Source organism: Gossypium hirsutum, chromosome A08 (genome assembly GCF_007990345.1).
Source record: "Gossypium hirsutum isolate 1008001.06 chromosome A08, Gossypium_hirsutum_v2.1, whole genome shotgun sequence".
NCBI lineage: Eukaryota > Viridiplantae > Streptophyta > Magnoliopsida > Malvales > Malvaceae > Gossypium > Gossypium hirsutum.
Window position 1 is genome coordinate 8,985,905 of NC_053431.1, and position 23,422 is coordinate 9,009,326.

Below are 23,422 nucleotides of genomic sequence, written 5' to 3' on the forward strand. Positions count from 1 at the left end.
GGTATTTTCTGAGTATGATTGAGCTCTACGTTTGGAAGCAACGAAATGAAGTAATCTTCAAGCAGCAGAACCTTTTATTCAGGAGATCTTGCCTCAATGTACCAGCTGGGCTGTTATTAAAGCAAGAAAAATAAAGAACTTGAGGAACGGAGATCATGCTATATTCATGTTAATTGGTCTCCGCCACCTCCTGGATGGAGAAAGGGAATGATTATTTGACTTCTGCAGAAAGGTAGGATACTATTCAGTATTCGAAGCGCAGCTTTGGAGCATATTATGGACGTGGTAGTCTGATAATCTTTTAGCTGTTAACGCTTTAAATAGCAGCACTGAAGTCTTGGATATCAGCTACTCGATGCATTAAAGAGTTTTGAGGCGTCCCTGGTAAATCCTATTCTGCCATGTTCTTAGAGAAGCAAATAAAGCTGCGGACTTTTTGTCTATGTGGTCGCCATCAAATGACTTCAGTCTGCAAGTTTTAGATTATCCCTCCTGTTGGTATTGAAGACATATTTTCTGGTGTTATTATTACTAGATAACAAGCGATGTTTTTAGTCTGGTGCTTCACGGCCTAGTCTACTCTATTAATACCCAAGTACATACATACATATATGAAATATTTGAAGGATTAACTAATTAGTTTCCGCAAAGTAAAGATGAAATTCACCTATAAGAACGTATAACATAAGCCATGGTTGTACAAATTGGTCAGGTTTTCATCACCAAAGTTTTCAATCAGAGGTTCAACCGGCTCAATTCATCTTCTACAGAGTTTTCACCACTGGCGAATCCATTTCATGTAAGGATCAATTTAATCATCAAACCAAAGCTAGCTCAAAAAGTTTTAGATTAAAAAGTTAATTCATGATAATAATTCAAGGAATATACCTAAATAGTCAATGGAGAAAAAGCCTTTAATATACCTAAATACCAGAAATTTCCATTTCAGACCTACATTTCCCCCCAAAGTTCCAAAATCACTGTAATCACTCCTACAAACATACCCTTAGCTTAACCATTTAAATTAATTAAAAGCAAAATGGAAGCTATACCAATAGCAGGAACAGTGAAAACAGCCCTTGTGACACCTCTGCATGGAAGAGGATTATCAATCTTCAAATAGGCTTGATCTTGAAGTGGAGCGAGATAAGAGAGAACACAAAGCACTTCAAGTCCTGCAGTACATAAAAAAGTGAACAAGGTCAGATATAGAGTCTATATTATAGACAAGCAGAAAATAGCACATCCTATAAACTTAGGATGCATAAGAGAACCAACATCCGTGGATCAGTATATGCATGAGCACAAGGAATCAGATAAACCATGGAAGAAGCCAGGGTCGGATTCCAAGCATGAAAAGGCATCTAATTACCACCCTTATATATTATGGATACTAACCGTGCTGGTAACTCGTTTCAAATATACATTGTAAGAGGAACAAAATAAACTTTAGCTTTGCCTTTCAGCATTGTACTTTTAAATAAAATAAACAAGAAATCAAGTGCCAAAGCAGAAATAAATTAAAAAAAATCAATCACGGAGCATCCATCAATGAAAACAAAACCATCTTTGTTTCAAATTACCGTGTTAAAGAACGAGTGAGGCAACAAACAAGAGAAAATATACTAGAACCTTTTCCCTATACTAAATGATGCAATACAAAGGCCCAAAGGGGGATCACAACATGACTGAAGAGAGCAAAACAGCAGATTGACAATGTCTATTAACTGACCTGAACCAGATAATAAAATATACGAAGCCCTTCGGGATCCTTGCTGCTCTGAACATCAACAAGGGACCCAATCTTTGAAGTAGTGAAAGAAATATGCTCATTCCCCATCACAATCTCGAGCTCCTGCCGTCCGACACGGTCAGGTTCTGGCCAGTTGTTGTCATCTTCCTTCATGATCTAGACAAAGAATGCCCAATAGAATTGAACAATAATATCAAGAACCATAATTAATAAAAATTGCAAATTTAAACCATCCTGAGCGTCGAAAGAACCGCAAGTTACCATTAATCGAAGAAATAAATAATCAACTAAAACTAAATCTTTTAACCTAAAACCCAGCTGGGCAATTTGAAAAACTGCAGTAAAATCAGAAAATTACAAAATATTTACATCAATCAGAACTGGAAACAAAAGACAATAAATACAAACTCGTTATTTAAGCAAAACATAGAGAAAACAAGAAAAAGAAAACCTAATTTTTGATCCCAAACCCTAGGCAAAGTTGAATTAAAGTGGAAAAGAATTAAGGAAAGCATTAAGGCGAAGTAAAGGGTTGAAAAAGGATAGGAGACCTCGCTCTCGGTGATGATGCGGCGGCATTCCTTGAGAACGGCAGGGGTGAGGAAGACTTCTTTGCGGATCATGGTGTCGTTTTTGTAGTTGGAGTTGTTAGCATATCGTAGCTTCCCGTCCGGCCTGAACTCGAACTCCAAAAATTCGTGCCCAAATTTCCCTTTATGCCCTACGTAGTAACGGAGGTAAAACTCTCCGCTCTCCTCCTCGGCCGCCATTGTTTTTCCCTCTCTTTTTTTTTTCTTGTAAGATTCTCGAAAAGAAAGCAAACAACACTGAAAACACTTCCAAGTCCAAGGGATTTTTCTGGATATATTGATGGGTCCACCTAGTTATTGGGCCTCCCAAGTTTTGTTTGGGCTGGGCCGTTTAATCTCCTCCATGCATAATCTCAGTATGAATTAAGGATATCCTCAAAATTAGAAATGTAGAGTATAATTAAATAAGTTAAATTAGAATTGATTAAATAACCTTTAAAATTTTAGGGAGATTTAGATGTACTATTGGGTACGGTGCAGTGCGTTTATTTTACTTTTTACCCTACGCTATTATCACTGTTTTTACACTAATTAGAGATAAATACATTATTCATCCAAATTAACTCACAAAAACATGTTTTTATATTGGGTATTTTTAAAAACTACAAACTATTGTTGGAGTTTAGTCGATGTATGATTGACTAATAAAATATAATGATAATGATAATGATGTCTTACTGAACCAAACTAATACAACAATTATGGTTTGCTGTAATTGTCCAAGTCTTAAAGATTCCTTTTATCTCTTATAAATTTGACTTCGTAGGCTCAATATATATATTGTGATGAACATAGGATAAAAGACCTGTTTTTTAATCATAATTTAAGGCAAATTATTTAGAAGATCATAAAAACATAAATCTCCATCTCTGGTTCATAAAGGAAAAATAAAATAAAATCACACAGAATATTGACGAAAACGAAAGCAAATAAGCCAATAAACAATAGCACTGCCTCTCCCCTAGCTCATAATTCCAACAACGGCTCCCAACAAGGCTACCATAAAACCATAATTCACGGTGCTCGGAGCTCCGCTAGGTGTTGACGGGGGAGAAGTTGTTGTACCACCACTGGGGGGAGTCCCGGAAGGAGTGGTGGAACCAGACGGAGTAGAGGGGGTGGAGGGTGAGTTGCCACTAGCTGCTACAACATTGATGGCTAGCTTCATGCCACCAGCACAGTGACCTATGGTGGGGCATATGAAATACATTGCCCCTGGATTGGACAGTGTGATGACAGTGTTCCCATCGCTGTAGGATTTAATAGCATTGCCGGTGTTGCAATTATCGTAGTCGCTCTTGGATACTTCCTCCACCGAGTGGCTGCCACCGTAGGTAAACACTAAAACGAAAAAATACAAACAGGGTCATTCATATTGTTATCTTACTTTGGCTTAATTTTGGTAAGGAAGCAACTTACAAAGTGTGTCGCCTACGGTGAATGTTTTCCCTTGAACCCAACTTTGGTAATCTCCGGTCGTGGTCCAACCGCTGCTGTCTCCTACGGTGTATTGCTCGGCAAAAGCCGCCGGAGCTGCTAGGAGGAGGAAGAGGAGGGCTGCTGCTAAACCCATAATGTTATAAAGTTTAAAGCCTAATTTTAGTTGGAAAAAAATAAAGGACGGTGAAGGGACTCTTAGCACGTTATGTTGTGTTATATAGAAGGCTGAAAGTATGATTTATAGAAGCAAAAAGTCAAGCAATTTCTCTATTATTCTTACTAAAGCCAATAATTAATGTTAGCTTAATTAATATTCTTCCATCTCCTCCTCACCAAATCAAATTGAATATATATATATATATTGCTGCCTTTTGATTCAAATAAGAAAGAAAAAAAGGGTATTGATAGGTTCAGCTAGCAGCCTCTGTGTGGGACTTTTTATAATCTTTGCTCTCTCACTTGTATAGAATTTAATGGGGTGAAATTGCAGAATAAAAATCAACATTTATTTTTATTTCTAATTTAATTTTAACACAAATCTTTTATCATTACATTACCCATTTGGTGAAGTCATTTTCCTTTTTAACATTTGTACCTATTAGATAAGAGTCAAAAGTTTCAGCCTAAACAAATACAATCTAGAATCTCTAACCTAACCACCTTTGGAGAACTTGTGTAACTGAAACAGGTTGAAACTGATGTCTTGTTTATGCACCAAATTTATGTCTTAAATTATATTTTAAGGATCTATTTTGGTTTTACTAGTGTTTTTTAATTTTATTTATCTACTTTAATTTGATATAATTTGATTTTTCTATTTTTATAATATTATTAATAATTAATACATTTAAATTAATAATACTATTAGTTATTGCTATTAAAATGAAAATGTACATCCGCCTTATATGTAAATTTTTAAATATTTATTGTGTGCTTAAATAACATTAAAAAAAATTTACTTCATCACTTTAATGACGGTAATTAATTATTTTATCAATTTAAACTTACTAATAATACCATTTAAAAGAAGCCTAAGTAATGTCAAATTAAAGTAAAAAATCAAATACTAAAATTTAACATAATACAGCGACTAAAACCATAACTAGACCCTGTTTAATAAAAAAAACCTAACCCGTTGGCCATTACATCACCAACCAAAAAGATGCTAATCAATTCAAACATTTAATATTTTATTATAATAATAATAAATCATTGCATTCCTATTATCTGTATGGATTGGTTAGCAATAGGCATATGATGAACTCACCATAACTGCATTTTATATTTCTGAAAATTATTGGAGTATTAGTTATCATATGATAATGGCCATGTACTTTGAAAATGAAACCTTGAAGGAGTTGGTGGAGTTGGTAAAACAGCCCCTCCTTTGTTTATCTTCAACAATTTATATTCAAATATATTTTTTATATTCTTCATATTCATTTTACGATTTATATTTAGAGTTTGTTATTATATCTTTTAACAAATGAAACGTTAAAGGAGTTGGTAAAACATCCCCCCTCTTTTATTTATCTTCAATAAACTATAACCAATATATTTTTTACATTCTTCATATTCGTTTTACAATCCATATTCAGAATTTATAGTTGTCCCTTCTAATAAAAATATATTGTGGCTTACTATTGCACTCAGCCACTTTTTGGTAAATATATACTTTTAATTATACAATAAAACTATTCATGGGTTGAACAATGTTAATATACAGTATTAATGTATAATTATATAAATTTAATTTTATTAAAATATGTATCATGTAAATTTTGTTAATAGTTTTAAATGTTAAAACAGACCCATTTACATCTGTTCATATTCCTTTTACTACTATTGTATATTGTTTTTTTCTTGTATTAAATCATTAGATAAAACAATTTAATATTTTTTACTGTATATTTAATTCTCAAATTATTTAAATACCGGGGCTTGAATTCTATTTATATTTTAAATTGATTTTTTAATTAAAATTCACCTTTTTAAATCTTATAATTTTATCCAAATCTTTTTAAATATCGGATTAACCTTTAAATTTCATCCTTAAACAAATTTAGTGTAATCTGCTGGAACAATTTTGGATAAACAAAACTGATGCTTTGTTGTTTTTCTATATAAGCTCATCAGGCGACTTAACAGAGAAGCATCCCCAATTCAAAGTTTCGGCCAAACTTTATGGAAACCCAATCTGCACACAATGCTAAATGGATGGTTTCTAAAGCCAAATTATTCAACCCTTTTACGTATTGAATTTAGAATTTGAATTGTAGACGTAATTTGTTTGGTACTGAATAGATTGGTTTTCTTTATGAAATTTAAGGTATTAAATAGTTTGTTCGGTATCTATTCTCATATAGGTGATGAATATATAATTTTATCATGTGATTGTATTATTATTATTATTTATGTGTTGCATCAACAAAGAGGAGATATAGAGGAGGAAATTGTGATGCTAATGGAGGTCGGTTTCCCTTATTAGGGCGGAGAGCCAGAGATTATAGAGAGTGAAGGTGGAGAGGGTATGGAGACTAGGTGCTAAAAGTAAGTTGGTAGAGTGTAAACAAGTATGCTGGGAGTTGATACCCTTTTCATTGTCTTGAGGGATATTTATAGGCAAAGTCCTGTGTAGGATGATACTAACATGTTGGATCCACAATTAGGTCATCATTGTGAGATGCGTGAGGCGAATGTCTTCAATGGAATGAAGATGTTTATGATGGGACATATCTTATTATTCATTCAAATATGAGGTATGGAGCAGTTAAACCCACGTGGGGCTTGGTAACCAAAAAAATTATCTTTTTAATAGAAGGTTGAATGCCTGAAGAAATGAATGATTAGTTCCGCTTGCTAGGTGGCTAAGACAAGGAGTGAGTCTTCTAGTGACTTCTCGATCTATAGTAGGTGGAGTGTGGCCTTTCTATCAGCCATGTGTCCCTATTAATTGGTAAAGTATAACAATTATTAATAAATTAAGTGATGTTAATTCTATTAAATAATTTTAAGATAAAAACAAATTTATTATAACGAATTAAATTTTTTGATTTTACATTTAAATCTCGCATTGAACCAATTTAATGAAATTAGCATAAGATAATTTATTAATAACAAGGGCTCTATAATGGCATGGCTACACTGGCGTCAAGTCAACTTCTAGGGCTTCATATCTTTGAAGATCCATCTGTAGAAGTTCTCCAGCTACTCCATGATGATAGGCAAGACGTGGATTTGCAAAGATTTGTTTTGATGTACACTGTGTAAGCCTCTATTGCAGCAATACATATAACTTATATGATTTTTTTTTTTATATAATGATTACTTCTAACTTTAACTTCTCAATCAACCTCTAAACGTTGTTGAAAGGCCACGGCTTGCTTTCCCCTCACGATTGGGGTTTCCAAGCTGCCTTCTATGGAGATTTAAGCCTTTTTCTTTTTATAATGCTCTTTGCTTTTGATGGGTTCTGCTTTTCCCCTCTGTATCCCATTTCTTTGATGATAATGATGACGATTAGTTGGTTGGACATAGATGTTAAAGTGCTGCAACCTGCCTGGCTTCTAGTCTAGCCAAGGGCAAAGAATTGGTTCAACCCACATTGCCATCCATGGCCTACCTCAAAAGCAAGCAAATTATAATGCCCACAACTACCTAAGATTCCTTCCAAATTTTGTTGATCTATCAACCCATTTTCAATTACAACCTTTTGACAATATATTTATTTAATAATGTAATTTAGAAAACACAGTGACATACAGGCTTGAGAAAGAACACTAGTATTATTTAATCAACAAACAACCAATAATACATTGTACAAGCCTTCACGTTAACCAAGTGTGTAGAAATGAATTATATCCTCTACTTCTGAGGTTTTGTTCATATGAAATAAGTTTGGAACACTGATGAGGTTAAGAAAACACTTAATCTTACACACCGTGCTGCAACTGGCAGCAGCGCACTGCAGAAGAAATAGAGAGAGCTTCCTGCTAATTCATCATTCCATTTTTTAGGAAGAGCAGCAGCCACCCTTTTGGGCAACAGGCTGTCCTCGGATTTGTACCGTTGGAGGCTTTGCATTGTTCATGGCTGGTTGGCTTGCCATTCTGCATTTAGAGACAATTTTAAAGAGCAATTAAAAAGAGCTAAAAGTAACCAACTATCAGTAGGAACCAAGACTTTGCGGTTAAATTTCAGAGAACCGAGTTTATAGATCTATACTTTCTTGTATAAGAGTGAACAATAAAACAAAACAGCCTAGAAATGCCATTCAACTGCACATGGCTCTACAGACCACAATGACTTTTTACTCTAATTGTATTATTATTCAAATAACTGATATTACTAGACTTTGAAATTGACCGAGATGGGTTAGTTTTAAGTCAACTCAACTTGGATTTTAAAATTTTCAGTATCATTTCATGTTCAGGTCAGTTTTTGAGTTCAGGTTATTTCGGTTTCAGGTCATTTTAGTTCTAAGTCATTTCGAGTTTTGCCATTCGAGTTCAAATAGTTTTGGGTTATTTATTTAGGTTATTCAAGTTTGGATCATTTTGGATTTGACTTATTTCGGGCTCAAGTTAAATGGGTTCAAGTTGTTGACTTTTTATTATCAACTTAGGTTGGATCAAGTTTAAATTTGAGTTAATTATTCCGAGTTTTCAAGTTCATTCAAAATTGACAGGTGCAGATATTACTAAAACTATTTAGGAAAAAGAATACAGGTACCTGTCCTTGATGGAAGCTGCCATGGCCATGAAAGCCTGTTCCACATTAGTTGAATCTTTTGCACTAGTTTCCATAAAAGGTATGCCAACTTCATCTGCAAGTGCCTGAAAAAAGAAAAGTAGCAATATGGAGAAAGGGATGGAGCAATGGATATGCAGTATAACACCAAAAATTACAATTTGGTAATCAGGCAGCTCTTCTTAAAAATAGCAAGTACCTTGCCTGTTTCGTATGACACAACTTTATTCGCTGTAAGATCACACTTGTTTCCAACCAGTATTTTGTTAACATTATCACTAGCATAGCGATCAATTTCACTAAGCCATTGCCTAACGTTATTGAAGCTTTCTTGGTCTGTCACATCATAAACAATCTAATACAGGAGCAAACAGCAAAAGGGAAATGAAAAGAAGGAATAAGAAAAAGTTTAAGAGAAGCATACATAAGAATTGGAAAAACCAAAAAAGGAACCGCAATGAGAAAATCTAGAAAGGAAAAGAACACTCACTATTATGCCATGGGCCCCACGGTAGTAGCTGCTAGTGATTGTCCTAAATCTTTCTTGTCCAGCAGTGTCCCACTGTACATTGAATCAAAAGCAAATTAACTAGTTAATCATCAAGAAGCTTTAATGCCAAGTATGCCAAGTGTCAAAGGATTATGAGCAATTTTCTGGGACTAAATTAATAAAATGGGAATATACAAATGGAAAAAAAAAACAGCCAATGAAGAGGAGCAGATGAGGAGACAACTCATTCTACAAGGAATATTACCTTGATGACCTAGGATAGAAAATATTCAAAGAAATGAAATTAAATAAAAAACATGAAAAAACATACAATTTGAAGTTTAATGGTCTTCCCATCCTGCTCCACAGTGCGTATTTTCTACCAAAAAAAGAAAGCAAGAAGACAAGAAATTAGAATAATTGCCATAAATTTTGGCACTTAAAAGTCAAACTAACACTAAGGACTGTGTACTCACAAAATCAACCCCAATGGTGCTTATGTAACTTTCTACATATGAATCATCCTGCATTAAATAAATTACATAATGATCAGTTTCAAGATTTAGTCCCGCATAACCATCTGAAAATATCTGGAGACTTGATATTTCCAAATATAAAAAATATATATAATTCAGCTACCAAAATTGTCCTCCATCGAAGTACAAATTTTATTCTCACTATGCATTATATAAGCAATGGAACATTTAAATCAATTATTACTCATTAGTATAATCCATAACATCAAAAGCGAATATAAATATAAAGGTGCTCATACAAATATCTTGAATGTGCAACAGAACTCTAAAAAGTAAAGAGATTTAATCTCAAATGCCAATTTAAGTCAAGAAACTTACAGCAAATCTCAAAAGAAGGCAAGATTTTCCAACACCTGAATCTCCAATAAGAAGTAGCTTGAAAAGATAGTCACTGCAAAAGTGTGCAACCACAGATAATATTAACATACTTCTCAATGATGTAAGAACATGATATCTCTAATTATACCACGCACAACAAAAAGTTGATTTCCATAAACGATGCAAAACAGACAACACAAAGAGACTATTTCAGAAACCAAAACTAAAGTTGATATTGTCAGCAATAAAAACTCAGAACACCAAATTATTTACCAAAGGTCAACCCTAACAATTCCGCGTCATTGACGGTTGAATTCTTAATTTTGTTGGTGCCTCAATATAAAATTCATTTCAATTCCATTCAAGTTAGAGCAAGTGAGCATATGTTTGCTACATCACCCTTGAAAAGTTCAATCAATGGACACTTTTTCGAGTTAGATTTGCTTCTTCATCACAAATAATCGATTTGGCAAAGACATCGGAACTTACAGTATATCTTAATACTATTTAGAATCCAGTTCAAACCAAAATCCATTTAATTTTTTCTTATACCATATAGATACTACAAAGGAAGGGCGTGAATAATTGAAGAACGCATCAAAGCTCGCATCTTTTCCTCCTTTTTTTTTTCACTAAATCCCAGAGAGAAACCCCAGTTGGAAATAAGACAACTTTAGAAACAAATACAGACGAGAAAAGAAAATCCCAATTCCATCAACAGATCTAAGAGCAAAACCTAGCGACTTTCAACACCGAGAATTATAGTTTCTTACAAAAATTTCGAGCGTCATCGCACCACCAAGAAGAAAAATAACGTCACGAAATAATAAAACAGCGCAAAAAAAAAGTTAAAAATACTACTAAAATAAAAATAAAGAGAGAACTTACTATTCGGGATTCATGGTAGGCTGAAGAAAATAGAAAGATCGAAGGGTGAGATCGTCGAACTCGAAATGAAATTTCCGGCTATAGATCACAAAGATCTGACACCGTTTCGCCGGAAAAATTCGGCTGAAGTAAGGAGAAAAAGAAGAAGAAAGATAAAAGGGGGCAAAAGCAGAGATGAGAAGACACGCAAACGCAAGAGGGTGGAAGCCTGAAGCCTGAAGCAGAGAGAGTATATTTAAAATTGAAGTAAACGGCAATTCTTCGTTTGGTTCTAAGGAACTCTTTGGATCTGGGTCTGGAGTCGATTGAACTGGGCCATTGACGTTTACTCAAGAAACAAACAATAATGGATCTGATCAAGTTCCAGTGTTTGTTTTTGGGGCTGGGCTTTGTGGCTCACTTCATTACTGTTTAAGAAAAATGCAACGGTGGATTTGAATTTCTTTTTCGTTTTTAAAGGTCAAAAATTATAAATAAATAAATTTCCTTTGCAATTTATTTCTCCGAACAAAAAATCATCAAGGACTAGTTTTTTATTTTCTTTTTTCTTTAATTTTTTCTAAAATATTATTTTATTATTTTATTTTATTTATTGTCACATAACACACAAAATTAAAGAATCTAAGGAGTGATTTCACTTAGTACTCTCATAACCCAAACTTCCCAATTGCACAAAATTATTCTTTGAAAAGTCCTTGTAATTGATTGAAAACCCCAAGAATAATTCTCAGTAAAAAAATAATTTACTGAAAATTCAATGATTTTGAGAAACATAGGTTCAAATTATGGAGTAAACTTATCGATTTAGGATTTAGTAATCTCTTGATTGTAGGCTCACTTTTATACTCTTTTTCCATTTTTAGTCTTTAAAAAAATGATTGAAAACTCAATTTAATGTCATCTTTCATCAATTTACAATGCTTACGGTGGGTTTGGATGGGCAGTACATTTAATTACGGTTAGTGTAAAAACATTGGTGGTAGTGATATTAGATACTATAGCGATACTGTAATGTGTGACAAAAAATAAGTTAAATGCACTGCACCATACCCTACCGCCTATCTAAACCCACCCGTAATTGGCACAAAATTCTTACCTTCCATTATGATGATATATGCCACCAAAAATACTAACGCATTATCAATTTCCTTATTGTTATTCTCAATTAATTGTTATTATTAATTATTTATTATAAAAACTCAATTGTAATGGTCACTGATATTGAGGGTACAAATTTGGCAAAGATTGAATCATGTTGGCCATTGGCATATGCCTCTTTTAAGTGTCAATACAAGGATAATGCTAACGCTTCGTTTGGTTCAATGTAATGGCAAAGCTATTACAAGATGGTTCCAATTTCTATAGTAAAGCAGAGGTTTGGTTCATTGGAATGCTTAGAACACCGAATGGCGATTACAACTTCATTCCGAAAATTATTGCATAGTCATTCAGAGAAGGAGGTGCCGAATTGGCTATTCTAGCCTCTCCACCAAATGACCTTATTTTCCCTTTCGAAAACACCCTCAGATTGAAATTTCTCAATGATTTCACTTTTTCTTTTCTTTAGCCATCAACAATCTCACGCTCAAATCAACCTGAAAGGAAGCAAATCAACCTGAAGGCCAAAGACCCACACTTCGTTTACCGCTCCTGAGCGGTTCCAACCTATCACTGGAATTGCCTGGTGCTCAGTAAGGCCCTGCTTATTTTGATGGTAATTTTTTTTCTTTCTCTTGAATAGAGAAGTAAATCAATGGCTTATAGTCATATTCATTCAAGAAGTTATCCATTATCTACATGGTCCAAAAACAAGGTTGATAAATTGAAACTTTCAGGTCTCATTTTCCTTTTCCAGGTTGCCATATTATTTTACTGAACATTTGTAATTGAAAAGGTTGAACTTTTTTCTAGGTTTAAACGAAGCAGCATTTTCATTAGGTCATGGGCTTTCAATTTGCAGAACTCCCTATGTTAAATGTTCACAAAAGCTGGGTGAACAATCACTGGGCATTTCCAGAGTTGTTGATAAGTGGGTCTCATTTAAAAGATTGAATTCAATTTATCAAAATCTTGAATTAGAAGCCCAAAGTTACTAAATTTTTTAGGGTGCAGGAAACCAGTGAAAAAGGTTGGAAAGAACGAGCATCACTTGTGGAAGGAAAGAGATTCAGCTGGCTCTGGACAAAAGGCACTCAATCTTGATAGAATTGTAAGTTTAATTTGCTTATTTGTTCTATATTGGGTATAGTTTTTAGTTGTAGTATGGATTTGGTATTTGAAGTTTAATTCCAATTTTTAATGATGTTTGTGTTGCATTTGTTTTGTGATTTCACTGTTACTGTATAGCCATTGATTGAAATATGTTTTGTACTAATATTGTTGGAGTTATTCTATTATTTACTGAGAACCCATTTTACTGAAATTTTAGGAGCCATTTTATTTTTTCCTATATAAATTAGGGCTATTGTTCCTTTTGCAACCATGGAAGGCTTTTGCTACTCATCAATAACACCATTTGCAGCTTGAACCAAACTTGCTTTATTTTGCGGTGGCTGCTTGAACCAAACTTACTTTATTCTAGGCATCACTTTTGATTGCAATCAATTTCTTTTTCGGGCTTAATTTATATGCAGTTTTAGTTGTAATGATTCTTAGGTTTGATCGACTGTATGATTAATTTGGTGCAGCGGATACAATATGCAAAGACAAAGTCAGATTGTATAGCCAAAATGATGGAAACTTTGTTCCCAGAGAAAAGAAAAAGAAGCAAGAAGAAAAATGTGACAACCTTGCGTTTTAGTTCTTTGAATTGCTATATACATAATGCATAGTCCTTATTGACTTAAAGAAAATGGTTTCTCCTGTATTTCATTTTGTTATCGTGTGAATGTAATTATTGCAATTAACATGTTTATATTTTTCATCATTAGTCTGCTGCCCTTTTTACCATAAGAAAAATAGGGGGTAGGGAACTTAAATTTTGCATCTTCCTCTGGTTTTCTCATGCTGAAAGATTCATTGAATGATTATTTGGTGTGCTTCTACTGATTCAACCTATTTGTTCAAGATGCTATAATTTAATTTGTGGTTGTCAGCTTTGTTATGTTTAGTATTTTCTCGAGTTAAATTAGATTTCATGAAGTCACTGATACTCAGGTGACAAAGTGGATGTTGAGCAAAGGACAATGAGCTATGATAGGAACATATGACACCCTTCTGCTTGTATTTGATATGGATAATAGAGTGGATGAGGCTGGATCATTGTGGAACAAGGTTTTACATACACACAATCATTCTATCTCAAAGCGATTGTTTTCTAGGAACTATAAGTCCATGTAACTATAGGACTGCTTCAGCTATCTCTTTTTTATATTTTTGCTCAAGCAGCTCAAGAATGCTCTCTTTTAGCAGGTGAACGAGTCAATGAGATTATGGGAAGCTCATATTACATGGCTCCAGAGGTTCTTAAATGTAATTATTGTAACAGCCCAATTTCAGTGAAATCGGAACAGTGGTTCGGGACCACAAATTCGACCCGAAAATAAAATTTATTTTTATTTTATTATATGGTCCGTATTATGTTATTAATGTCATGTGAAAATTTTGAAAAGAAAATTTTATCGATTATGTGCTTAATTACGAAAAGGACCAAATCGCATAAAATGCAAAAGTTGAATTCTAGTAGCTATAAGGATTAAATAGCTATGGAATTTAAAACTTGAGATCCTTATATGGTAATTAGACCATTAAGTAAAATTATGTAGATATTTTGGTGACTCATCCATGAAAATTTAGAAAAATGGCAAGGATTAAATTGGAAAGTGAAAATATTTAGTTAATTAAAATATGATAAAAGAGATATCATCTTATTTTCTCATCTTTTTCCCTAAAATAATACATGGAAACCTTAGAAGAGAGAGAAAAAACTTTCATAGCCAAATTGGGTAAGTTTCCTTGGCCCGTTTTTAGTAATTTTGATATTTTTGAAACTGGGATAGCTTAATCTATCTATTTGGGGGATTAATTTGAAAAGTTATAAAAGTATGGAAAATGGGTCATGGATGAATATACTGAAAATTAGAAATTTATGGTAGAAAATGAAAGGCTGTTGATAGATAAACAACTTTTACAAGGTGATTTTTGATGAAAACATGATTTAGAGACTGAAATGTAAAGTTGTGAAATTTGATGAAAAATGCTGAATTTTTATGAATACATGTGTTGTAATGGGATTTTGGTTAGGCTTGGAATAGGGAGTAAATTGCACATATTTTATTTTCCGAGCTTAGGGATGGAATGAAAATTTATGGAAAAGTTAGGGGCAAAATGACAATTTTGCCTAGGATGAAAATTAAGTCCACTTGAATGTGAAATATGGTAAATTTATGTTAAATTTACTTGTATAGATCCGAATAGACCAAATTTAGAGCAAGAATGAGGAAAGAGGAAAATGTCGGATTAGTAGATTTTATGTACATGAACATTGTCAAGGTAAGTTCGTGTAACTAAATTGTATATGTTTTTATGCTTGAATTAATGTTGAGTTTGTGAATTGTATAAATGCCATAAATGCATACACGTTAAAGCCCGATAAATGAAAGTGTCCGATCAATTATAATGCCCGACAAATGATAAATGATAAAAATGTTAATTTTATGCTTGAGTTGATTGTGAACATTTGAATTGCATAATTGCATAAATATATGGGATTGATCACATACTTGATAATGCTTGAAAGATGCTAAATTTCATTTGAATTAATGGAAAATTCGATTGATATGTGATTTCCCAAAATGAATGAGGTCTTGCATTTTGTTGCGGACGGAATTTAACTCGGACAGGTAATCCTGATATGAATCCTCTAGAGCATATGTTATGGATTGGATTTAGCTCGGACGGGTAATCCATATCAAGCTCTTTAGAGCATATGTCGTAAAAAGGATTTAGCCTGGACTAGTAATTCTGTTATATACGTGTCTGGCTCAAGAGTGTACTCTCTAAAATAGTACCTTATAAGTACCATTGAATATGAATTGACGGACTTGAACAGGATCTGTTCTATAGGCTCGTACCTCTGTGTCCTTAAGTTCAAAAGAATATGAATTGACGGATTCTGATTTGTACACCTTAGGTGTACTATAGGTGTATTCATCGATGTTCTGAACAAATTCAACGGGTAAAAATCTTGACATGAAAGGACATGAATAAAAAATGAGTTATTACACATAGTTGTCTGAAATCCATGAAAATAATGCTACATGACGAATGGTATATGAAAACATGAGATGATGATAATTGTACATGGACTTTATTTGATGAATATATGTTCATTATTGATTATAGACTTGTACACCTTGAGTGCACTAACCATAACCTTGATATTCCGAGTAATATGAGTAAAGTTCTGATATGAAATGATCTGAACTTGAAATAAACTAGTATGAAATTATACTTGAGATATAGCAATGTGAATTATACATGTTGTGGAAAGCATATGTGCATGGAAACTTGATTGTTATTGAGCCCATACATGTTTCTGATGTTATTATGGAATATATGACTAACTAGGGCAATGAGGATATGTGCAGGGCTTGAGGTCAAATTGAATGAATGTTCCTTACATAGTTAACTCAAAATAGAATGGATGGTAAGTTAAGTACCATGTTATACAAACTTACTAAGCATTTTATGCTTATTTAGTTTTATTTCCCTGTTTTATAGTAAATCGGAAGCTCGTTGGATTGGAAGCTCGTTGGAGATCACTCACACTATCCATCGGCCCGTGTCGTATATTATGATAAATCAATTATGGTTGTAATGGCATGTATAGGTTATATTGGCCATATTGGCATGTAAATGTAAATGATGCTTGTAATCTAGCCATTGGAATGGCTAGTAATGGTTTGTTTTGATATACTTGTAATGTCAAACTATGGTAGCTACATATATGTTAAGTAGTTGATCAAATTATGTCTAACTTGAGGACTTAACTAAAGTAAGATTATAGACATGTATGCACGTAATGGTATGCCATAATAAATGATGGAATTTGTTTAATTTGAATGCTTGGAATAGTTGGTATTGGATGTGTGCTTCAAGTGCAGGTCATGGGTGTGTTTTTGGGTGAGAAATGAAGCTAGAAATGGCTTTATTTTGTCCACACGGACATACAGAAGGGCGTATGTCTAGACCATGTGTGACACACGGTCGGGTACATGGGCGTGTAGTTAGGCCGCGTGTCCCTTTTACCCTAAATTTTGAGAAACAAAATGCTTAGAATTGAGCATACAGGCGTGTGTCTCAGCCGTGTATGCTACACGGCCTAGAACACGGGCGTGTGTCTTGGCCGTGTGAAACCTGCACTTAAATTTCGATTGAATTAATTAACCACACGGCCTAGCACACTGGCGTGTGGCATGACCGTGTGCACAAGTCAGAGAATTATTCAGGGTTGAACACGGCCTGTAGCACGGGCGTATCCTAGGGTCACACGGGCGTGTCTCTTGGACCACACGGGCGTGTGAGCATTGTAACTTTAAAATTTTAGAAATGTCACAAAAAATTCTTAGAGTTCCCGATTAAGTCCTGACTCGATTCTAATGCTCATATTGGGCCTCGAGGGTCCAATTAAGGGATGTTTTGAATGATCTTGGTTAATGAAAAGTAATTTACATAAATTATTTGTAAAATGTTCTGAAAGTTCTGGTAATGCTCCGAAACTTTGATCTGGCAACAAATATGGGTTAGAGGTGTTACATTTAGTGGTATCAGAGTTACAATTCAGTCAGTTCTCAGATTGAACGTAGCGTATGTGGAGTTTAGAAATACATGCCATTATATAACCTGTGATAGTGTGATATCTCCCATCTCCGATGAAAATTGTTTTGCAAATAGATAGAGATGCTTTCCAACCGAGCTAATTCTGATACTGCTGAAAGTGATACACACGTGCCAGAGTAAAAATGTTGCTTATGTTAAAAGAGGACTTGTAAAGGTATGAAATAAATGTTTTAAACATGTTAATGATAAATGTTAAGTGATTTGTGTGTATTTATGAAAGTCAAATTTTGATGCTTACGATCTCTACCCCCTTACCAGTATAGTGTTATACAATGAAATTCACAAGATTTATATGGATTAAGCTCGTGAATGTGGAACTACCGAGTTTAAAAGCTGAATGATTAATGATGTAGTCAGAATGAGAATAGGTTAGTAAGTAAAAACGATATTAAAAGAGATATCAGATTTTTCTGAAGATTATTTTGAATATGTGATGTCATTGTTAAGGAAGAAGTGATTCATGAGTAACCGACTTATCCAGATATGATATTTACAGAACGGATTAGCCAAAAATTCTTCCAAATTGACTCTTTCAGTGAACTGAATAATGTAAGATTATTGATGACTTAATTAGTCAGTAGATTAGTGATGAAATTGCAAAGATATTTGAAGGCAACTGTTATAATTGAGTATATTACAGCAACAGCTCCTAGGTACTCTATAAGTTCTATTTTTCTAAGAGGCATATGAAATTGTTCATGTTTAGATGCAATATTTGTCATATTGAAAGGCTAGTAAATCATGATAGATGGAATTACTGTAAGTCAGGTTGATTTATAAGTGGTATTGCTCTACCTTACGTAGGTTTTCTAATTCATCATGATTGATATAAGATTTGAGGATAAGATTCATATGATATTATTTTTTATTTCTACTGATTGGACCCCTAAATTGCGAATGTGAAAGTTATATTGTCTTTATCATAGTTGTTTCTACTGAGTATGCTTGATATTACCTTTCTAAATTTTCTCTGAGATATCATCAACCTTTTTATTATGTAAACATGGGTTACTTGTGAAAGATATTCTTTGTTCGGAGGTAATTATATTTATTACCATTATAAATATTGACTCGATCATAAAGTATGGTGATAGAAATCACAGATTATAGAAACTGTGTTACTGCATTGGTTATTATTGGGGCCACTTTCGATTTCCCTCTTTTAAGTTGAGGTGCACTATTGATGTTGAAGTGTTGTTTTATCCATACAGCTGAAATGTTAATCATATTAATACACTATGGTTTTAAATCTATCTGATGGTTGTGGCTTTGGAAAAACTCAAAGCTTCAATGTTAATAATTGAAACAACTATATTGATGACCCAGTTATTACAGAAAAAAGGTAAGATTTGAATGGACCGATAAGTATCAGTAAAGTTTTGACCAGTTAGAAGTTCTATTGACCAAAGTATTAATTCTGGTTCAGCCTGAATCGGGTAAGGAATTTGTTATTACAGAGATATATTATAGAATGAGATTAGATTATGTTTTAATGCAGTAAGGCAAGGTAATAGCCTGTACTTTTAGATAGTTAAAAATCACATGGAAATAATTACTCGATACATGATCTAGAATTGCCTGTTATTATTTTTGTATTGAAATCTGACAACATTAAAATATCATATATTCACCGATTATAAAAGTTTGAAGTATCTGATGTTGCTAAAAGATTTGAATTTGAGATAGCATATCTGGTTTGAAATGTTGAAAGATTATGATTTGATAATTGAATATCACTCGGAAAGAGTGAATGTGGTTACAGATATTTTGAGTAGAAAATCTCTATGTACTTTGCAAGCCATGGATACCGATTATGATTGTCTGATAATAGCTCAATTTTAGTTGAGTATAGAGCTAAACCAATGATTTTACGACAGATCAGTAAAACTTAGAAAGGTAATAATGAGTTATAAGTTAAATAAATACAGTGTGAAATAATTTCTGATTCAGAATTTCAAAATAGATCTAATAAATGTCTGTTATTCAAAGACAGAGTCTGTGTACTAAAGAATTGGAGTTTATAAAGAAAATTTTACATGAATGATCATAATGATACTATGTCTGTTTATCTGGGGAATGATAAAATGTATAATGATTTGAAAAAAAAGATGTATTAGTAGCTCGAAATGAAATGTGGTATTTCTGAATCTGTGTTTAATGTTGGATGTATCATCAAGATAAGGATGAAACTTTCAGGATGATTATAGCCAGCGAAGATACCAAAATGGAAATGAGACAAAGTTACTGTGAACTTTATATCGGGATTATCCTTGTCTATGAAAAAGAAAGATATTATTTGAGTAATCGTCGATTTTTTAACAAAGCCTGCATATTCCATCATGGTATGAATGGATTTCCCACTTGATAGATTGCTTAAATGATCTGTTTTTGAGATTGTCAGATTATATGATGTGCTAGCTTCTGTTATTTCTGATAGAGATCTACAGTTCATATTCCGCTTCTGAAACAAGTTACAAGAAACTCTGGGTATACGGTAACATTTTAGCACCGTGTTTCATTTTCAGACGGATAATCAATCTGAACATATGATTCAGATCTTGGAAGAAATGCTTCAATGTTTTGTAATTGAATTTGAAGGTAATTGAGAAAAGTATTTTCCTTGGGTTGAATTTGCTTATTATAACGGTTAACAGTCAAGTACAAAATTATACTGTACGAGGCTTTATATGGTCATACATGTAAAACTCTGATGTTTTGGGACGAAGTTCAATGAGAAAAGATACATGTAGTAGGTTTGATTCTTTGAAACTGAAGAAAGATGAAGTGATCTGAGACAATTTAAAAGTAGCATTTGATCGTTAGAAATCCGACGTGAATCTGAAATGAAAAGAAATAGAGTTTCAGATTGACGACAAAATATTTTTGAAAGTTTCACCATGGAAGAAAGTTCTCCGGTTTGGCAGTAAAGGAAAATTAATTCTGTGGTTTAATGGGTCATATGAGATCATTGAAAAGAATTAGACCTGTTGCGTATTGATTGGTATTATTATTAGAATTCTACAGAATTCACAATTTTTTATGTGTATATGTGTTATGACAATATCGATCAGACCTGTCATTTTTTATTTCTCTAGTAGAGATTGAAATTCAGTTTGGCATGACTTACAGTGAGTGACTAGTCGAAATTTTGGCATGTGAATGAAAGAAACGAAAAATAAAAAGGTAGCTTTAGTAAAAGTTTCTGACAATGACATGATATAGAGGGAGCTACTAGGAACCGGAGGAAACTATGAGAAAGTAATCTCTGAATCCCTTTATTGGTAAAATTTTCGAGGACAAAAATTCTTTAAGGGGGGAGAGTTGTAACAGCTCAATTTCGGTGAAATCAAAACAGTGGTTCGGGACCACAAATCTGAGCCGAAAATAAAATTTATTTTTATTTTATTATATGGTCCGTATTATGTTATAAATGTCATGTGAAAATTTTGAAAAGAAAATTTTATTGATTATGTGCTTAATTACGAAAAGGACCAAATAGTATAAAATACAAAAGTTGAATTCTAGTAGCTATAAGGATTCAATAGCTGTAACACCCTTCGCCCGTATCCCTTGCCGGAACAGGGTTCGAGGTGCTACCAGATTTAATCTCAACCCTTTATATAAAACCAGGCTGCAAAAAAATTTTGATCAATTTTAAACTTTTCATACACGCGTATTTTATCCATTAATCGGGCTTACGAGGCCCCTAAACATTAATGAGGCATTATTAAATAATTACCAATATCTTAGTCTTGTATCATTTACTTACTCAACAATGAATCCCAATTCAAATTCTAAATATACATGCTATAAATCACATCACAGGAGATAATAACATACAAGCATATGAATAGTCAAACTACCTTAGTAACAAGCCGAAGTCTTTGGCTTAATCATAATATTACATATTCAATTTTACAACCCTATACATGCCATAGACTCGAAACACTAAGATTTACTTACGCCGATAGCGTAAACTCGATAATGTGATAATATCTCTGGCAGCCTCCAACTCGAGCTAACCTGGAAACCCTAGGGAATATGGGAAAGAAGAGAGGAGTAAGCTTTACGCTTAGTAAGTTCATAAGAAATCAATGAACAACTCATTAACAAGTTTTATCAATGTTTACAACATAATCACAAATTCACTACAAGTTGTCTTCCTGCGCAACAGTCACTAAATTATTTATAACTGGAGCTACGAAATTCCAAATCAATTTCTGTTAATTTTTCCCTGAAAATAGACTCATATATATTCTATACATAAAATTTTCAGAATTTTTGGTTTGGTCAATCAATACCATATTTTTCTTAAAGTTTCTCCTATTTCACTGTTTTACTATTCTGACCATTCTTAACTTTGAATCAGATTTCTCATTGTACAAATTCAAAACATGTTCTCATTTATTTCATTTGAAACTAGACTCATTAAGGAGTCTAACCATATAAATTTTATTTTATAACCATCATTGTACAATTTACAATGATTTTCTAAAAACAGAACAGGGGACCTCGAAGTCATTTTGACTCTATCCCACGCCACTTCAAATATCTCATTATCGGCAATTCTTTTGCTTACAAAGTTTCTTTTATAAGAAACTAGACTCATTAAGCTTTCATTACATAATTTATTCAGCCTCTAACTCAACTCCCGCTATTTATGGTGATTTCCAAAAATCATGTTACTGCTGCTGTCCCAAGCAGATTTATTACAATCTACTCTTTCACACATCTTTGCTTTCATATTATTTAAACATGTATATCATGTCATTCAAGATTGAACTTATATAACATAGGCATTTAAAATGCTTCACTATCAACTTTAATTCAATCAAAATGAACAAAATACAATATCATATCCACATTTAATTTTCCATGATCATAATCACATATAACAATCATATACTTCCACATAACTTCACAAATTTACCGAATGTATCACGATCACATTTATAGTTGTAACACTTATTCACATATGCATCACTTTATACACTTATAATTCAGTCCAAATCAAAATCGCATACGATTACATAATACGTACCTGGACCTCATAATGTAACATACATAATCAGTAGTAGTTTACCTCGAACATTCAAATTCATAATCTTATTCGAATCATCGGCGTTAAGCCTGCTAGGTTTAAACCCCGAATTCAATCACCAACACAAAGCCTACGGGACTTTAAGCCCGGATATAGTACCAGTACGAAGCCTGCGGACCTTAAGTCCGAATATAGTACCAGCACGAAGCCTGCGGATCTTAAGTCCGGATAAATTCCAGCACGAAGCCTGCGGGTCTTTAAGCCCGGATACAATTTCAGCACGAAGCCTGTGGGTCTTTAAGCCCGGATATAATTCCAGCACAAAGCCTGTGGGTCTTTAAGCCCGGATACAATTCCAGCATATAGCCTGCGGGTCTTTAAGCCCGGATATACATCAAATATCATGCATATTTAATCATATATTAACACACCTCATTCAACATATCACATTAGTAGTCATTTGCTACATTCGGATATAAGCTCCATATGAACACCATCATTTACATTTCGGTTCAAAAGTCATACATAAATATCACATATCCATTTCACCATTCAAGTTTAACCCATAGTGACCATTCGACTATAAGTCATATACATAAATTATTTATCACACAACTTAATTCAAGTAGAACCAAAAAGTCACAATTCATCTAATATACACATATCAAGGCATCATCAATTATATACTAAAGGTGACTACTCAAAACTTACATCGGATATATTTGAACGGTTGCGGAAAGGCTACTCTATTACTTTCTCTTTTCCCTTATCTGATTT

General features: G+C 33.4%; 4 protein-coding genes across 5 annotated transcripts; 1 reads left to right on the forward strand and 3 right to left on the reverse strand.

The window, feature by feature from the left end:
• Positions 1-830: 830 nt before the first annotated feature.
• On the reverse strand, positions 831-2,952 carry LOC107953045 (protein mago nashi homolog). Its single transcript, XM_041075819.1, has 3 exons — positions 2,305-2,952; positions 1,733-1,909; positions 831-1,175 (listed from the first exon to the last, which is right to left on the reverse strand). The coding sequence occupies exons 1-3, from the start codon at positions 2,521-2,523 to the stop codon at positions 1,116-1,118; spliced, it is 456 nt and encodes a 151-aa protein (XP_040931753.1). The 5' UTR covers positions 2,524-2,952; the 3' UTR covers positions 831-1,115.
• Positions 2,953-3,193: 241 nt separating this feature from the next.
• LOC107896308 (uclacyanin-3) lies at positions 3,194-4,131 on the reverse strand. The gene is made up of 2 exons (XM_016821487.2): positions 3,763-4,131; positions 3,194-3,684 (listed from the first exon to the last, which is right to left on the reverse strand). Exons 1-2 carry the CDS (start codon positions 3,914-3,916, stop codon positions 3,305-3,307), a joined length of 534 nt encoding a protein of 177 aa, XP_016676976.1. The 5' UTR covers positions 3,917-4,131; the 3' UTR covers positions 3,194-3,304.
• Positions 4,132-7,549: 3,418 nt separating this feature from the next.
• Positions 7,550-11,086, reverse strand: LOC107896233 (ras-related protein RABD2a). Its single transcript, XM_016821376.2, has 8 exons — positions 10,765-11,086; positions 9,877-9,949; positions 9,499-9,546; positions 9,354-9,401; positions 9,023-9,094; positions 8,732-8,887; positions 8,515-8,618; positions 7,550-7,892 (listed from the first exon to the last, which is right to left on the reverse strand). The coding sequence occupies exons 1-8, from the start codon at positions 10,776-10,778 to the stop codon at positions 7,796-7,798; spliced, it is 612 nt and encodes a 203-aa protein (XP_016676865.1). The 5' UTR covers positions 10,779-11,086; the 3' UTR covers positions 7,550-7,795.
• Positions 11,087-12,072: 986 nt separating this feature from the next.
• On the forward strand, positions 12,073-13,873 carry LOC107952496 (uncharacterized). Of its 2 annotated transcripts, none has more exons than XR_001698819.2 (4): positions 12,073-12,478; positions 12,676-12,793; positions 12,877-12,973; positions 13,452-13,873. XR_001698819.2 is itself a non-coding variant. In XM_041075820.1 (4 exons), the coding sequence occupies exons 1-4, from the start codon at positions 12,562-12,564 to the stop codon at positions 13,593-13,595; spliced, it is 375 nt and encodes a 124-aa protein (XP_040931754.1). In that variant the 5' UTR covers positions 12,073-12,561; the 3' UTR covers positions 13,596-13,873. The 2 variants fall into 2 exon arrangements, 1 of the variants encoding a protein (XP_040931754.1); XM_041075820.1 differs by having other exon boundaries at positions 12,073-12,577.
• The last annotated feature ends 9,549 nt before the right edge of the window (positions 13,874-23,422 follow it).

Excerpts from the sequence above, each read along its gene's own strand:
- LOC107953045 (XM_041075819.1), bottom strand. The coding sequence starts at position 2,523 with ATGGCGGCCGAGGAGGAGAGCGGAGAGTTTTACCTCCGTTACTACGTA. Across the intron at positions 1,910-2,304 it reads GCATCATCACCGAGAGCGAG|ATCATGAAGGAAGATGACAA; the intron begins GTCTCCTATCCT and ends TTCTTTGTCTAG. Across the intron at positions 1,176-1,732 it reads TATTTTATTATCTGGTTCAG|GACTTGAAGTGCTTTGTGTT; the intron begins GTCAGTTAATAG and ends TATGTACTGCAG.
- LOC107896308 (XM_016821487.2), bottom strand. The coding sequence starts at position 3,916 with ATGGGTTTAGCAGCAGCCCTCCTCTTCCTCCTCCTAGCAGCTCCGGCG. Across the intron at positions 3,685-3,762 it reads CACCGTAGGCGACACACTTT|TGTTTACCTACGGTGGCAGC; the intron begins GTAAGTTGCTTC and ends TTTTCGTTTTAG.
- LOC107896233 (XM_016821376.2), bottom strand. Across the intron at positions 9,547-9,876 it reads GCCTTCTTTTGAGATTTGCT|GATGATTCATATGTAGAAAG; the intron begins GTAAGTTTCTTG and ends TATTTAATGCAG. Across the intron at positions 8,619-8,731 it reads TGTCATACGAAACAGGCAAG|GCACTTGCAGATGAAGTTGG; the intron begins GTACTTGCTATT and ends TTCTTTTTTCAG.
- LOC107952496 (XM_041075820.1), top strand. Across the intron at positions 12,794-12,876 it reads ATTTCCAGAGTTGTTGATAA|GAAACCAGTGAAAAAGGTTG; the intron begins GTGGGTCTCATT and ends TTTAGGGTGCAG. Across the intron at positions 12,974-13,451 it reads CACTCAATCTTGATAGAATT|CGGATACAATATGCAAAGAC; the intron begins GTAAGTTTAATT and ends AATTTGGTGCAG.